At 38.9% G+C, this 17974-nt stretch overlaps 1 protein-coding gene across 1 annotated transcript; it reads right to left on the bottom strand.

Annotated features, from left to right (window-relative positions):
* Positions 1–588: 588 nt before the first annotated feature.
* Positions 589–1503, bottom strand: FGF10 (fibroblast growth factor 10). Its single transcript, XM_057717617.1, has one exon. It carries the CDS (start codon positions 1501–1503, stop codon positions 886–888), a length of 618 nt encoding a protein of 205 aa, XP_057573600.1. The 3' UTR covers positions 589–885.
* Positions 1504–17974: the final 16471 nt, after the last annotated feature.

The raw sequence follows: 17974 nt of genomic DNA, 5'->3' as shown, positions 1-17974 counted from the left end.
GCCATGTCTGTTGTGCACGGTTCCTACGGCAGAAGCGCAGATTACGTCAACTGATGGCACCAGGGGCGCTCACACCCTTTCCCTAATTCTATCTCCTATCCGCGAAGTGTTTGCCAAATTTTAAAAACACTTAGTCGTGAACATGCACGTGCTGTGCTGAAGAGAGAGAGACGGGAAACCAGGGAGCTGCTACTGAGGACACGCTTCAAAACCCCGAAAGATATTTAACATCCTATTAAATAAATAACTTAGAAAGAACAGAAAGGGGTGAGGCAGAATGCACAAGCATACCATACTTTTTTTTTTTTTTTTTTTTTTTTTTGGTTAGAACAGTTTTACACACCACGTTTATATTCTGTGATCCTGTCCAACTCTTCCACGATGCCACGCCCAAAGCTCCTTTGGCTGCACGTATGACATGACCCAAGTGCTTTCCAGCAAATGCTCGCGTGTCTTGCTGCTCACTGAATCATGAGGCTTGAATGAGCAATGGAAGTCTCTGACATGAGTTCCTATTCCATAAATAACTTTCCCGAAGATCAGTCAACAGATTGTTCCTTGTCCTTGAAGTTCTATCTCAGAGGTTAAAAACAAAACATAAACAAAAACTTAACCCAAAACTCAGCCACCATATTGTTCACTTAGGGATAACTTCGATCCCGTTTGATCCGCTTACATCTCAATTACAAAGCAGGACACAGAGCTAATTAAGAGAACGTCATATGTCAGCAGAGAGCACAAAACCCTTCAAAGGCTTCCTTTCTTTCAAGCAAGCAGACACTTGCAATGTGTCTTTGCCTTCTGAGCTACTGTCTTCGTGAAGAACACCAGCTCTGCCTGGTGAAGAGCCTTTGGTTACTCTGCATCTGCAAGCACTGCCTCCCTCTATGAGTGCACCACCATCGGGAGAAAATGAGCAGAGGTGTTTTTCCTGCGTGTTTTCTGTCCTCTCCTGGGAGCTCCTTTTCCGTTCAATGCCACGTACATTTGCCTCCCGTTGTGCTGCCAGTTAAAGGAGGCATAGGTATTGTATCCATGTTCCTCTATCCTCTCCTTCAGCTTACAGTCATTGTTAAATTCTTTTGAGCCATAGAGCTTCCCCTTCTTGTTCATGGCTAAATAATAGTTGCTGTTAATGGCTTTGACGGCAACAACTCCAATTTCCACTGAAGTTATCTCCAGGATACTGTACGGGCAGTTCTCCTTCTTGGTCCCGCTGACCCTGCCGTCCTCGATCTTGAGAAAGTACTTGGTGAAGGAGAAGAGCTTCCTCCAGCGCACGTCCCCCTGGAGGTGGTTGTAGCTGCGCACGTGCCTGCCCGCGCCGGGGGCCGAGGCGGCGGCGCACAAGGCGTTGGCGGCCCCCGGCGGCGCGGCGGGCGGCCCGAGGGCTGGGCGGCCGGTGGGCACGCAGGACGCCAGGAGCAGCAGCAGCAAGCAGCCGCCGCCGCCGCCGCCGGGCCGTGGGGCCGGGGCCCCCCGCGTCGGCGCCCATCCGCACATGGTCCTGCAGCTGGCGGCGCGCGGCCCGCCTCAGCGGAAGGCACATGCTGCGAGGCCGCGGGCTGGCGCGCGGCGGGGAGGCGGCCGGAGGCGGCGGCCGCCGCTCGGGTGGCCCCGGGCGCGGGCCCGGCCGGCCGCGCGGGCCCCGCCGCCCATCCCCGCCGCCGCTCGGCCCCGGGCCGCGGGCCTCACGCCGCGCTCCCGCGCGCCCCGCTCCTCAGCATCCTCGCGGCGGGGGGTGGGGGGGGGGGCTCCGGGGCGCCGGGCGGACCGCGCAGGGCAGGGCGGGCGCGGGCGCGGCGTGCCCGCGAGGGGCCTGCGGGGCCGCGGTCCCCGTGCCCCGCGCGCTCGCTCCGCGCCGGGAGCCTCCGCAGAGGCGCTCCTCGGCCGGGGTTGGGGCGGGGGGGGGGGGGGGGGGGGGAGGGCTGGCGGCGGGCGCGGCGCTCGGCCCCGGCCCCTCGCAGCCGCCTCCCCGCGAGCGCCCGCTCGCGAGCAGGTTGCAGCCCGTAGATAACTATCTTTAAAACTGTCTTTAAAACATTAATACATAAGGAAATAATTTTCTTACAATTTCTAGAATATTGTCCAATCATAGAGTTTAAAAAGAGGCTGAAAGTAAATGTTATTTTTATCACTATAATAAGAATTCTGATTTTAAACTATTAAATTTTTCCTAAAACACATTTCTTAGATGATTGAAAGGATACCCTAGGGTGATATCTGGGTTTGCTTTAAAAAAATGGATAATCACTCAGCTATGGAAATGTTTACATTTCTTATACTTAGTAATAATACTTTGCTCACACTCCAGGATTCATAGTTGTAGAAGGTATTATTTAAGTCCTTTAAGATGGATGGGATCTCTCAGTGGGATATTAACATTGACAATCAACTCTATATGTATTAACCAACGTTATCTAATTGCTTTCATTCAATATAGATAGAGCTTTAATTTTGTAAATTAGATTAAGGATTGAGGAACAATCAACACATTATTTCTTCCACTATGAGAGAATTTAAAGATATTCACACTTTATAATGTTATTACTTTGGCTAATTTTTCCTTTGAATTAACTGCTTCATAGCATGGACTCAGTTTTCACATAGAGACATCCTGCATCACTGTAATTTCCCTACTGATAATACTCCAACCACACAAGTACTATTGTATATTCCTTTTTTCTAAGACTTAACCTGAGTTACTAGTATTACTATGTCCAGTGCCTGTGAGGCAGAAAATTTAAAAAATAATATTCAATTAATGAATTTTAATTTGAGGATTGAACTTATCAGGGCAACAAAATATTGAAATAACATCAATGCCTGCCTGAATTATTAAATTAACTATTTATATTGCATTTAATTAATTTATTTATTTATTAATTAATTAATTTATTTAAAATGTCACTGAAAGTAAGTGAAAAACTTCTTACAAGAGCTTGTTCAGTTTTACAAAAGCAAAAAAAATATAAAATGAAATTATCCACAGAATATCTTTTCATTGATCTCAGTGATCATTACACACACGCATACGTATACATCTCCATCCTTTGGTAGCAAGTATGACAACACAAACTGCTGCAGAATAAATTCAAGAAAGGAATGGATTGAGATAGGGAAATTAAGCTAAACCCTGGAACCAGAATCTCATATTCTTGGTGCCCCACTGCTAGAGAAGCTGCATCACTACTCAAAGGATGTAAAATGTTTGATAAAAGAGTTGAAGTACTTATGTTGTCAATCTTTATTTTTTTTCTAATCTTCAATCAGTTTACACTGACAGAACACCTTAATTCAGAGTACCACATTTCAAGTGCCCAATAGCCAGATGGACTTAGTAGCTATGGGGCCAAACAGTGCAGGCTAGATTTCTTAACCCCCACCAACTTATTGCCATGTACAACAAGTATAGCATGCAGGTATAATTAATTACTAAGCCTGATTCTTACCATTGTCTCTGTAAGGCAAAATGACAATCTCCTTGAGACTAAGATTCTTTGAAATCAAGAATGAATTTTCCCATGCCTACACTGATATTTGAAGGTTTTATCTGTAACTCACTGAGTTTAATCCATGACACTCTACATACTTTTAAGAATCAGAAATTACAATTTGGGGTAAAGGGAGGATTTGAAATTCAGTCTTCAATAGTCAAAGGAACAAATGAATTAATTCTTTTAAGTTCACAGCCATGTTAGACTGATCAAATGATATCTTCCAGCTATATTTCAGAGCATCATAACCATTACTTACATAACAAGATAAAAAAGAATTTCATGTGAGAATTAAATAATTGCAGGAAGAAATAGGTATTTAGTTGCCCAACTACCTAAATGCACATCTAATTACCCAATTTTCATATGCAAGTGTAAGAGGGCTTTCAATTTGTTTTAACACAATGGTGTCAGAAAACTAATGTGACAATAATTAATATCTCTTGTAAACATTACACATGCTTATTAAAAAACATGAAGTCAAAATGAGTGGCGGGTTTTAGTCATAATTGAAGGTTTTGCAACTGTATGTATACTGGCAATCATTGAATGGTTTGAAACAGGTGAAGTGCTATACTGGTTTGTCTTTTTTACGTAATAAATCATGTTTTTTTCTCTGAAAGATCAGTGGTGTTGTTCCCTAGATTATAACATCAGTATATCACTTCTTGGACAGCTTCTCTAATGAGACTAGGAGACCACTCTGCGATGTTCAGAATAATCTGAGTGTTTAAGCATTCCAGAGATAAAATTTATTGAAGTAAATGCCACGGCCTATAACTATTTGGGAGGACCAAAACAATAAATTGAATGTTCACTGTTGAAAGACTTGAGAATGGGGAAATTTTCCTCCAAAACATACATTCAAAATTTCAAAATTGTCTTTTTAAAACCCTATGTAGTATACATCTTTTCTCTAATCCTTAAACATTCTACATTCCTTTTGTTCTGAATGTGAAATTCAAATAGAAACAGACAAAAGTTTTAGATTCAGCTTCTGGAATAAACCATCAAACTGTAAACAACTAGCAAACTGGATAACATGGATGTATCAAATCTTTTAAAATGTTAAGCAACAGGCAGTTCTGGACTATGATTTTTTAAGAACTTATTGAGATATAATTGACATACAATAAACTGCATGTATTTAAAGTGTACAATTTGATTCTTTTTCTTATTAGTAATGTATATATGGCAATCCCAATCTCCCAATTCATCCCACCCCAACCCATTCCCACCCCCCCCCCCCAGGACTATGATTTTCAGAGACAGGAAATCCATGAGATGAGAGCCATAGCCACCACAGCTTTCTGCCTGAGGGAAACTTCTAGACAGATATTTTACTGAACTAAGGAGACAAAATCAGATTTCAGAGCTGCTGAAGAAGCTAGAGTTTTCTGGCACAGGCCACTGGAGAAGATGGAATGGCTCAGAGAAGAAATTATAGAATGATGCCTAGATGTCTTTTTAGATTTTTGCCTAAATACCAAGCTTTGCACATGCAGATGAGAAGCAACAAATCCTGGTTGATATTTTTTTATTTTAAAAAAGTTATTATTTTATATTGGAGCATAGTTGATTTACAATGTTGTGTTACTTTCAGGTGTGCAGCAAAGTGATTCAGTTATACATATACCTATATCTATTCTTTTTCAAATTATTTTCCCATTTAGGTTATAAAAGAGTATTGAGTAGAGTTCCTTGTGTGAATGATGACAAATTGAGAGAGCTATGAAATTGATGAAGGTTCCAGAAGTACAAGTTCTAAAACACATAGAAATTCCAAACTGACAGACATGTAAGTCTTCACAGAACATCCGGACACTCTGATGATACGCAAAAAAGCCATGACTTTTGGAGTAGGGGAACTTTGAAAATTATAAATGAAATAATTAAATAAAAATAATATAAAGATGAAATGCATGAAGTGAAAATTTATTAGATAGGCTTAATAACAGATTAGCGATGCCAGGAAAACACATCAGTGAACTTAAAGTTATTTTTGTTTTTATTTTCATTACTCTAGGAGGTGGGTCAACATCTTGCTACAATTTATGTCAAGAAGTGTGCTTTCTATGTTTTCCTCTAAGAGTTTGTAGTGTCTGGCCTCAATCCGTTTCCAGTTTATTCTTGTGTATGGTGTAAGTGAGTGTTCTAAGTTCATTCTTCTACATGTAGGAGTCCAGTTTTCCTAGCACCAGTTATTGAAGAGACTATCTTTCTTCTATTGTATATTCTTGCCCCCTTTGTCATAGATTAGGTGATGATAGATATGTGGGTTTATCTCTGGGCTTTCTATACTGTTCCATTGATCTATTTTTCTGTGTTTGTGCTACTACCAAACTGTCTTGATTACTGTATCTTTGTAATATAGTCTACAGTTACAAAGCCTGATTCCTCCACTCTGTTTTTCTTCTCCAAGATTGTTTTGGCTATTCAGGGTCTTTTGTGCCTCCATAAGAATTGTAATTTTTTTGTTTTAGTTTTGAGAAAAATGACATTGGTAATTTGATAGGGATTGCATTGAATCTGTAGATTGTTCTGGGTAGGATAGTCATTTTCACAATATTGATTCTTCCAATCCATTAACATAGTGTATCTCTCCATCCGACTGTGCTGTCTTTGATTTATTTCATCAGTGTCTTAGAGTTTTCTGAGTACAGGTCTTTTGCCAGCTTAGGTAGGTTTATTCCTAGCTATTTTATTCTTTTTGTTACAATAGTAAATGTGATTGTTTAATTTCTCTTTCTGATTTTCATTATTAGTGTATATCCTTTGTCTCTTGATTAATTTGCAAATATTTTCTCCCATTCTGAGGGTTGTCTTTTCATCTTGCTTATAGTTTCCTTTTCTGTGCAGAAGCTTTGAAATTTCATTAGGTTCCACTTATTTATTTTTGTTTTTATTTCCATTACTCTAGGGGGTAGATCAGAAAAGATCTTTCTGTTATTTACGTAGAAGAGTGTTCTTCCTATGTTTTCCTCTAGGAGTTTTATAGTATCTGGCCTTACATTTAGGTCTTTAATCCATTTTGAGTTTATTTTTGTGTGTGATGTTAGGGAGTGTTCTAATTTCATTCTTTTACATATAGCTGTCCAATTTTCCCAACACCACTTATTGAAAAGGCTGCCTTTTCTCCATTGCATATCCTTGCCTCCTTTGTCGTAGATTAGTTGACCATAGTTTATCTCTGGGCTGTTTATCCAGTTCCATTGGTCTATATTCCTGTTTTTGTGCCAGTACCATACTGTCTTGATCACTGTAACCTTGTAGTAAAGCCTGAAGTAAGGAAGCCTGATTCCACCACTCCATCTTTCCTTCTCAAGGTTGCTTTGGCTATTCGGGGAATTTTGTGTTTCCATGCAAATTGCAAAATTTCTTGTTCTAGTTTTGTGAAAAATGCCATTGGTAATTTGATAGGGATTGCATTGAATCTGTAAATTGCTTTGAGTAAGATAGTCATTTTCACAATGCTGATTCTTTCAATCCAAGAACGTGGCATGTCCCTCACTCTGTGTTGTCTTTGATTTCTTTCATTAGTGTCTTATAGTTTTCTGAGTACAGGTATTTTACCTCCTTAGTTAGGTTTATTCCTGGGTCTTTTATTCTTTTTGGTGCAGTGTTGAATGAGATTGTTTCCTTAATTTATCTTTCTGATCTTTCATTGTTAGTGTATAGAAATGCAAGAGATTTCTGTGTGTTAATTTTGTGCCCTGCAACTATACCAAATTCATTGATTAGCTCAGGTAGTTTTCTGCTGGCATCTTTAGGATTTTCTATGTACAGTATCATGTCATCTGTGAACAGTGACAGTTTTACTTCTTCTTTTCCAATTTGGATTCCCTTTATTTCTTTGTCTTCTCTGATTGCTGTGGCAAGGACTTCCAAAACTATGTTGAATTGTAGTGGCAACAGTGGACATCCTTGTCTTTTTTCCTGTACTTAGAGGGAATGCTTCCAGTTTTTCATCATTGAGAATGGTGCTTGCTGTGGGTTTGTCATATATGGCCTTCATTATATTGAGGTAGGTTCCCTCTATGCCCACCTTCTGGAGAGTTTTTCTCATAAATGGGTGTTGAATTTTGTCAAAAGCTTTTTCTGCATCTATTGAGATGATCATGTGGTTTTTATACTTCAATTTGTTAATATGGTGTATCACAATGATTGATTTGCATATATTGAAGAAACCTTGCATTCCAGGGATAAACTCCACTTGATCATGTTGCATGATCCTTTTAATGTGCTGTTGGATTCTGTTGGCTAGTGTTTTGTTGAGGATTTTTACATCTAAATTCACCAGTGATATTGGTCTTTAGTTTTCATTTTTTGTAGTATCTTTGTCTGGTTTTGGTATCAGGGTGATGGTGGCTTCATAAAATGAGTTTGGGATTGTTCCTTCCTCTGCAATTTTTTGGAAGAGTTTGAGAAGGATGGGTGTTAGCTCTTCTCTAAATGTTTGATAAAATTAACCTGTGAATCCATCTGGTCCTGGACTTTTGTTTGTTGGAAGATTTTTAATCACACTTTCAATGTCATTACTTGTGATTGGTCTGTTCATATTTTCTATGTCTTCCTGATTCAGTCTTGGAAGCTTATACCTTTCTAAGAATCTATCCATTTCATCCAGGTTATCCATTTTATGGGCATATAGTTGCTTGTAGTAATCTCTTATGGTGTTTTTTATTTCTGTGGTGTCCATTGAATCTTCTCCTTTTTCATTTCTCATTTTATTGATTTGAGTCCTCTCCCTCTTTTTCTTGATGAATCTGCTAGAGGCTTATCAATTTTATTTATCTTCTCCAAGAATGAGATTTTAGTTTTGTTTCTTTTTGCTATTGTTTTCTTTGTTTCTATTTCATTTATTTCTGCTCTGGTCTTTATGCTTTGTCTCTGTCTATTAAATTTGGTTTTTGTTTGCTCTTTTTCCTCTAGTTTCTTTAGGTGTAAGGTTAGAGTGGTTATTTCGGATTTTTTTTTTTGTTTCTTGGGGTAGGATTGTATTGCTATAAACTTCCCTCTTAGAACTGCCTTTGCTGTATCCCATAGGTTTTGGATCATTTTGTTTTCATTTTCATTTGTCTCTAGTTATTTTTTGATGTTCTCTGATTTCTTCAGTGATCTCTTGGTCATTTAGTAGCATATTGCTTAGCCTCCATGTGTTTGTGTTTTTTACAGTTTTTCTCCTGTAATTGATTTCTAATTTCATAGCGTTGTGGTCAGAAAAGATGCTTGATATGATTTCAATTTTCTTAAATTCACCAAGGCTTGATTTATGACCCAAAATGTGATCTATCCTGGAGAAAGTTCCATGTGCACTTGAGAAGAATATGTAATCTGCTGGTTTTGGATGTAATGTCCTATAGATATCTATTAAATCAAGCAGGTTTATCATGTCATTTAAAGCTTGTGTTTCCTTATTAATTTTCTGTGTGGGTGATCTGTCTATTGATGTAAGTGAGGTGTTAAAATCCCCCAGTATTATTGTGTTACTGTCAACTTCCTCTTTCATAGTTGTTAGCATTTGGCTTATTTATTGAGGTGCTGCTATTTTGAGTGTATATATATATATTTTTTTTAATTTTATTTATTTATTTATTATTTTTGGGGGGATACACCAAGTTGTTATCTCTTCTTCTTGAAGTGCTCCCTTGATCTTCATGTAGTGTCCTTTCTTGTCTCTTGTAACATTTTTTTTATTTTAAAGTCTATTTTATCTGATATGAATATCACTACTCCAGCTTCCTTTTGATTTCCATTTGTATGGAATATCATTTTCAATCCCCTTACTTTCAGTCCATATGCGTCCCTTGGTCTGAAGTTGGTTTCTTGTAGGCAGCATATAGAGGGGTCTTTTTTTTGTATCCATTCACCCAGCCTGTGTCTTTTGCTTTGTGCATTTAGTCTATTTACATTCAAGGTAATTATCAATATGTGTGTTCCTATTACCATTTTCTTAATTGTTTTGCTTATGTTTTTGTAGGTCTTTTCCTTCTCTTGTGTTTCCTACTAAGAAAAGTTCCTTTAGTAATTGTTGTAAGGTTGGTTTGGTGGTGCTGAATTCTCTTAACTTTTGCTTGTCTGTAAAGCTTTTGATTTCTCCATCGAATCTAAGTGAGATTCTTGCTCAGTAGACTATTCTTGGCTGTAGGTTTCTCTCTCTTAAAACTTTCAGTATATCCTGACACTCCCTTCTGGCTTGCAGAGTTTCTGCAGAAAGGTCAGCTCTTATCCTTATGGGTTTTCCCTTATATGTTATTTGTTGATTTTCTCTTGCTACTTTTAATGTTTTCTTTGTGTTTGTCATTAGTTTGATTAATATGTGCCTCGATGTATTTCTCCTTGGGGTTTATTCTGTATGGGACTCTGTGCTTCTTGGGCTTGATTAATTATTTCCTTTTCCATGTCGGGGAAATATGTCACTATAACCTCCTCAAATATGTTCTCAGACCCTTCCTTTTTTTCTTCTTCTTCTGGGATGCCTATGATTCGAATGTTGGTGTGCTTAATGTTGTCCCCAATGTCTCTGAGACTGTCTTCCATTGTTTTTATTCTTTTTTTTTTCCTGCTCTGTGGCAGTTATTTCCTCCATTCTATCTTCCAACTCACTTACTCTTTCTTCTGCCTCAGTTATTCTGCTGTTTATAGCATCTAGAGTATTTTTAATTTCAGTTATTGTGTTGATTTTTACTGTTTGTCTGCTCTTTCATTCTTCTGAGTCCTTATTAACTGTTTCTTGTATTTTCTCTTTTTTGTTATCAAGATTCTAGATCATCTTTACTATCATTACTCTGAATTCTTTTTCAGTCATTTACTCTCTTTCTTCTTCATTTATTTGGTTTTGTGGGGTTTTTCCTTGCTCCTTTGCCTGCAAGGTTTTTCTTTGTTTTCTCACTTTGTCTAATTTATAGTATTTGCTGTCTCCTTTCCCTATGCTGCCTAGTTTTAATTCATATTGTTTCTGCTCTCTGCCCCCTGTGGTGGGGTTTGTCCATTGTCTTGAGTAAGCTTCCTTGTGGCAAGGTCTGGTGCCTGCATTCTGCTGTGTGGCTCTGAGTCTTTTCTCTCTGATGAGCAGGACCATGTTAGGTGGTGTTTTTTTAAGGTATCTGTGAGCTTAATATGGCTTTATGTAGCATGCGTGCTTGTTAGTGGGTTTGTGTTTCTGTCTTATTTGTAGTTTGGTGTGAGGTAATAAGCACTGGCAGTTGCAGACAGTCAGATGAAACCAGGTCTTAGACTCTGATACAGGGCTCTGTGAGAATTCTCTGCAGTTAATCTTCCCTGTGGCTGAGGACCCCCTAGTGGCCTAGCATCCTGGATTTGGTGCTCCCTCCCAGAGCCTCTTACTTGACTTCTGATGGAGTAGTCCAGACTTCAGAGATTACTTGTCCTGGCAAAAAGGAGTTTAGAAAATACTGTCTAAGCCCCTGACTAATGACAGTGTGTTGAGTCTAACAAATACTAAATCAAGGAAACACATGCATGTGCAAGACACACAAATACTGAATCCAATAGAACATAAGGCACTAGAAAGACTTGACAGAAAACCCCAATATGCAATCCGACAATCAAAGAAAAAAAACAGCAAAAATTCAAAAGCAAAACAAACAAACAAACAACAACAGAAACACACATACACAAATACAAATCCAGAAAAATTTTGAAAGCTAGGATCAAATAGAATAAAGAGCAAGAATACAACCAGATAGACTGAAGATTCCCAAAACAAAATCAGACAATTGTAATTAGAACTAAGATAAAGACAAAACCTAATAATAAAAACCAAAGCAGAGTGAAATCTGGAGAATAAAACAAGGAAATAGAGCAGACCAATAATATTGATTGTAAGTATATGAAGATAAAATAAACTAAAAAAGGATAGAAAACAGGGCAACAGAAGAGCATAGTGTAACTGGAAATATGTTATAAAATGTGTAGTTCCCTTAGGACTAACATCATAATAAATTTAAAAAAAATAAAAAGCTAGAACTGACCCCAGAATGGACCAGATCAGTAGAATTAATAGTAATATTTCTGTTTCCTTGGGGTCTCCACTTAAGTGTCCTTCTACCTGCTTCGGGCTTTTTGTATTACTCTGTGTCTGGCAGAGCTTCTTTATCATTCATCTGTAAGTGCCAGTGTGTGAGGAGAGAGAAGGGGCTCCTTCCCCTGGGAGTCAGTGAGCAATAGCACCCTGCCTGGGTTGGAGGAGTTGTGGCAGTGTCTATTGCAGAGGGATGCTGGTGGCTCAGACCCAGAGAGAGAGACTGCAACTGTGGCTCCTCCCCCCCTGCATATGACTCTGCAGTAGCACCCTCCCTGGGTCACAAGGCCCAGGCAGCAGTGGCATTGCCTGTTGCAGAGGGAAGCCAGTGGCTCAGGTGTAGACAGAATGTCTCCAGAGCTGGGCTACTCTTAGGACTTTTGGCTCTTGGCTGCAGGCCCAGCCTGGGGACTTTTGTTATCCCTGACTGTGATATCCAGGCCCAGAGGGGGTTTTCCTTTGTCCCTTGCAGGTGCAAAGAGACACTACAACTGTGGCTTCTTCCTCCTGCTTGTGAGTCAGCAGTATCGAGCCGCTGCTATGGCCATCCAGTTTTCTGCAGTAGGCATTCTCCACTGCAGATTTCTTCCTTCCTGTCCTCACAGTCTGTCTCCCCACTGCCAACAATGTTTCTCACCCTGAACCAGTTCTCTGGTTCCCACATTCCAGCTCCCAGACACCCTGTTCAGCTGTGAAGTGATGTCTCAGTCTGAACACCCTGAGCTGAGATGTGGACCCTCCCTGTGTTTCTCACTCTTTCCCATTTGCCCCAGATCAGCCACTTCACCCTCTTTGAACAGTCCCAAATGTCTCCCTTCTGATCCAGGGAAATTCCCCATTGGAGGAGAGGTTTACCCGTCAGATAGATCAGTGATACCAGCACCAGACTTCTGAAGCACAGACTTACAAATTAAGAAATTTTGTTGTTTTAATTCACTAAGTGTGTTATCATTTGTCACAGTAACAATGGAAATCTAATATATTTATATACACATAATTGAAATCCAAGAAAGAGAAAAAAAGAGATAATGAGAAGAAGAAATATTTGAATAGGTAATGGTCAAGATTTCTCCAAAATTAGGGACAGATACCAAACCATAGATCTAAGAATCTCATAAAATCTTAATTAAAATAAAATTCACTTTCAATATGAAAGGATAGGTAGTTTTAAAGTAAAAAGATGGAGAAAGATATAGCTGCAAATAGTAAATTAAAAATTTTGGAATAGCTATATTAATATCAAACAAAACAGAACACAAATATTGTCAGGGATAAATAAGCATCTTACAGAATAATAAAGGGGGGAAATTCACTAAGGAAACACAGCAATTATAAAGTTGTATGTTCTTAAAAATGGAACTTTGAAGCTATTGAACTGAAAACAGAATAGATAAATGCACAGATATAGTTGGGAACTTCAACATCCTCTCCCATTTATTAATAATACAGATAGATGGAAAATCAGTAAGGATATAGAAGACCTGGTCAACACTATCAACTAATTACTTCTAAGTGATGTTGACAGAATACTCCCTGTAACAGCAGCACAATTCATAGGCTTTTCAAGTTTACACTGTTTTATAAGATTTAAAGAGTCTTTCAATGACAGCATAGAATACATGGATACCCAAATATATGAAAGACAGAACACTTCATTTCCTACAGCTCTAAAGGAAAGCAGGATACCACACAGGGTAGCCTGGGGTTGTACTGGAGACAGTGCAAGAGCAAACTGGAATTTTAGGGTGCAGCTCGCATATGGCAAGTGGGGTGGGGTTTGTTAAGTTTCATGTGTTCCCTATGAATGGCCAAATTTGAATAATTTTTTCAGGGTTTGGGGCATAGGGTCTGTCCCTAGTTGTCTGAAATCTAGCCCCAGAATATGGGAGCCTAATAAAGGGGCAGTTGGGATGTATATGCTTGTGACCTCAAAGTGTTGAAGCCTGATAAGAGAAGTGGGTGGGCTGGAGGCTTAGCAAACTGCCCACTAAGAGAAATTGAAAGTTTTTAACCATGATTTTAAAACTGGGTCAAGACAACACTTGTGAAGCATTTTATTATAATATTTTTCTTAATTTCTCAATGTAAGTTGTGAGCTAGAATTTAGGGATATTTGAATGGCTTAAATAGTATAGGAGATTTCCAGAAAGTAGATCATGAGTTGCACTAAGCAAATTAGAAGACATTTCATTATGACAGTAAAAATGAAGAAACCAAGTACAGTAGAAACATGAATTAACCAGGAAAAGAATTCAGTCATGTCAGGGACATCTGGTAATATCTTTGTTGAATTACAGAACATCCTAGATGTGTGAGTTACATTTTTTATGATGATCGTTTGTGGTTAAGGATTTTTGTCATAACGGCCAGTTGGCTGGTATTGTTAATCCATTTTTAACAAGAAGTACTAATAACATCACAAACACCTCTTTTATTAGCTAATAGTCAAGGTCTGACCTATTGTCAATCACCAATTTTTCCAGGGTTCCCTGGCCTTGAATAAGCACCCCTAATATTTATTATATTTTAGAAACATTAGATACTGGAGTTTTGGGTATTTGTATGTTAGTGTCAATGATTTTTGATTGTTGGATTTGAGTGATGGCGTCTGTGGTCATTCCAGCAAGTCTCAGAGTAGTGCTGAGTCCCAATATTATAAGGTATGAAAGTGGTGTGTTGATGACATTTGGCCAAAGTGGGGGATGAATGAATAACATTTATATAAATGGGAAGTTCAAGAAAGGTCAAAATGCATCTATGTTATTTGTCACTTGGAAGTAGTGAAAGTGCAAAGTAGAGGGGATGAGAACCCTTGAGAACTCTTGAATATAGTCCTGTGGTATTATGTTTACATTTTAAAATTGTAACCCATTTTAGGTAAATGGGAATTACTGAAGAACATGACAAAATGTGTTTGGTTGGGCATATGGTAAAGGCACAGAGTCATTGGTGGTAACTCATATGTGCTATGCACTAAGGAAACATGAGAGCAGTTGAAATTGTGGTTACAGTGCTACCCAGATACATAGGAGGTGACAGTTTTTCTATTATTTTTCATCTTGGGGCTAGATATCAGCTAGGTAAATGTTTGGTGTGGGATGTGTGGAAGCAGGCTCATGGTAAACACAATTATGGTTGGTGAATGCATGAAATTTTAGTTCAGTTTTATGTTTATATGTGTTGAATGTATGCATAAATATCCAAACAGAAGGGATGATAGGTTTGGATTTTATTTGCCATGTAGTGTTTTAGACAGTGAGAAGGCTAGGCACTATTGGGATAAGAGAGACTGACATAGACGTGTGGATTTGGAATAATGAGGAAGGAATAGGGGCAGAATTTGTAGAGGAATGAGTGGCTTGAGAATTGAGAAGCCAGTAGAATTCTCCTGTTAAAATTAGGAGAGCACAAAGTGTGGGTATTTTAGTAAGGTCACTCTATAGGCAAGAGATGGTGGTATTACATTAGCAGGAACCTTAGTTACAGAGGCTTTCTGGAGGCATTGGACTTGATCCCACAGGGGCTTAACATGATACAAGATAGAATTACAATCATAGTGGGCAGAATTTACTTTTGCAATTATCAAAAATCGAGATTGTGTCATGGGACTAGCAAATTGCAATGTCTGAAAAATCGCTCATGTCTGTACCTTCTAAAATATGACGTGGCAGTGTGATTAATCACTGAAGAACCAAGGATGTCTAGTATTCATATGGATGAGAAGACTTTACCAAGCCCAGTGTAGTTGGGACTCCAAATAGGTAGTTAGGAGACTGGGGTATTCATCTTCAATAGTGAGGTCTTGGGCTGGGCAATGTTGTCTGAGGTGATGCCATCTCCAGCAAATAGCCCTTGTGTTGGAGCAATGAGCTATGCATTATAAGATTGGGATATCCTCAGGTTGGTACCCATTCAAGTTGATATGGGTAATGTTTTTTAAATGGGTATTATAATGAGGCTGAGCCACTTGTAGAATTTGAAGAAAATATTGGACCTAGGCGTTTGATTTACAAATATCTTTTAAATCAAGGAATTTTATGAGTGTATAGCTAGCAAAAGTGATGCCAACATCTATGATATTGACATAATTAGACAAAAATGCATGAACTCAATTAATACAATTAAACCCCCAATTAAGGGTAGGCAAATCTAAAAGCTTCCAAGGGCCCAAGGTTTTGCCCAAATGGGTAATGAAAGGAATTCTGCTGCAAATAGATTTTAAATTATTTGACCTGATTTGGATGCCTCTTGTTAATTGTGTGTCAGGTTTTCTCCCAATTAAAATATTCTTGGCTGAGGTTGAAGAACCAGCATTAGCCTTTAGGTAGGCCCTGCAACTTAGCCAATTACTATAGGCCCTTTGCCTCAGTTGTCAGTCTGGTCGTTGACAAGCAAGCAGACAGTCTTTGAGTTGCAGGGCTTGAATTATTCAGACTCAATGGAATGTGGGCCTCAGAATTTGCCTTATTTGAGTGAAACACTAGCTTATTTGGAGGTTTTGAGCATCCAGATATAAAACCAATGAAAATACCTACACCAACAATAATAAAACCAAGAACCAACAGAAGAGTGTGCAGCTGCATTTTATAGGCTTTTTGTCCTTTGATCTTTCTTTCCCTGTAGCATGAATTATTACCAAGGAGAAGTTGTCTGTATTCATCATGGTGGGGCAGGGTGTAGTTTCCATCATTATTTTTTTAATGTGATTTTCATTTGCCAAGTATAGTTGCTTTTTTCCCCTCCTTGAAAGTCCACACTGTTTTTAGAAATGGCCTTGGAGTAATAATTTCAATTTCCTGGACAAAGTCAGAAGTGGAGGCTAGATTAATCATCCATTCCTTATTACCTGAGTAGCACTGGAGATTTCTATGTGGTGAAAATTTAGGTTTAAATGGGTCCCATAACAAATGGACAGGTATCAGGCCTGTAAGGAAATCTATCAGTAATGGGTCCCAAGTAAGCATCTGCCCTAGATCTGACTTCCTGACTTTGTGGGATAGGGGCAAGATTGAAAATCCATATTTGTAAGCAGAGGTATCAATAAAGAGTCTCATGTATAGAGGATCCTTACAAACATAAAGGGGAGACACACCTCCCTTTAAATATAGAAAAAGGTGATGAGGTCTTAGAAAAAAAAAAAAAAACATTAGCATAAGTCTGCCCAAAGTTCTAGGATTAAGAGAAATTAGGGCTTGCAACAAAACTGAGACCCATTTAGAGGTCAGTTTGCTGGACTAGAGTTTAAAAAGCAGTTGTTCAAGAACAGAATGTCTTTCAAATTAAAATGGCCACCTGGGGGCAATATACTAAATTGAAATGTCACTGTTCCTAAGCCTTTTCTTGCACTGCCTGCTCTGTACAAAGAACCCTGATCTGAATCAATAATGTCAGGAATCCCAAAGGCAACTAGAATAATTTTAGTAAGGCCAGTGATTTTCATTTCAGCCTTAGCCAGTATAGGTATTTACCTAGTTAGAGCATAACATGTGGTCCCTGCTAAAATGAGAAGAGGGCCAATATAATCTTCTTGCTATCAACCGTAGGGAAGATTTCCCTGGGGAATATTGCCACATCTCATGAGTAACCAATGTCAAGTTTTATTAGTGTACAATTTTCAATAGCCATTTCTGTCATGGGTTATATTAGAAGAAGCCTTGTAGCTTTGGCCCAATCTATCAGGCAAAGGATTTCCTTCCCAATGGCCTAAATTCTCATAGGTCCAGACTGCCAGCAGCAATGGTGCCAAGAAAGAATGATCAAGGGAAATCTGGGCTAGTTTATCAGCTTGATCATTGAAGAGAGCCTTGGGTATGTTAATTTTGGTATGAGCAAAAACATGGGGGACCAGACTTTATAGGGAATACTCACCAGCTACTGTCAAGTGGACCCTGGATAAGAAAATTGTCCTTTTTCCATTGGCTGGAACAAATAGCAAGACCAAGACCATTGGCTATTTCCCAAGAATCTGTAAAAAGGTAAACAGATGACAACCCTATGTCTTGAACATCTTGTATAGCAAAGGTTAATGACCAGTAATTCTACTAAATGGACAGAACCTTGGGTACAATCCCATGTGAAGGAGATAGCAGTGGCCAGATGAAAAGTGGCTACTCTCTGGCAAGCTCCATTACATGTGATGGTGGTTCTGTCATTGGTATTTTATACTGGTTCTCTTTCCTTCTCAGACAGTTGGTCCCAAAGGCCTCCCTACTTTGCAATGGGCTCAGAAAATGGGAGCACCATTGTTGATTGTTGTGTCCAAAGCCTCAGTAGGTGAGGAGCTGAGAATGAAGGAAGTCACAACCTCCTGTAATTTGGAAAGACTTTTGTTGTCAGATTTAACCCTAATCCTGAAGGTACAATTTCCATTATAACTGTGAGGATTCTGGTGGCTGTACCAAGCTAATGAGGTGATGAGTCCTTCAACCCACAG

The sequence above is a fragment of the Hippopotamus amphibius genome, chromosome X, assembly GCF_030028045.1.
Source record: "Hippopotamus amphibius kiboko isolate mHipAmp2 chromosome X, mHipAmp2.hap2, whole genome shotgun sequence".
NCBI lineage: Eukaryota > Metazoa > Chordata > Mammalia > Artiodactyla > Hippopotamidae > Hippopotamus > Hippopotamus amphibius.
This window is presented reverse-complemented; position numbering and strand designations above follow the sequence as displayed.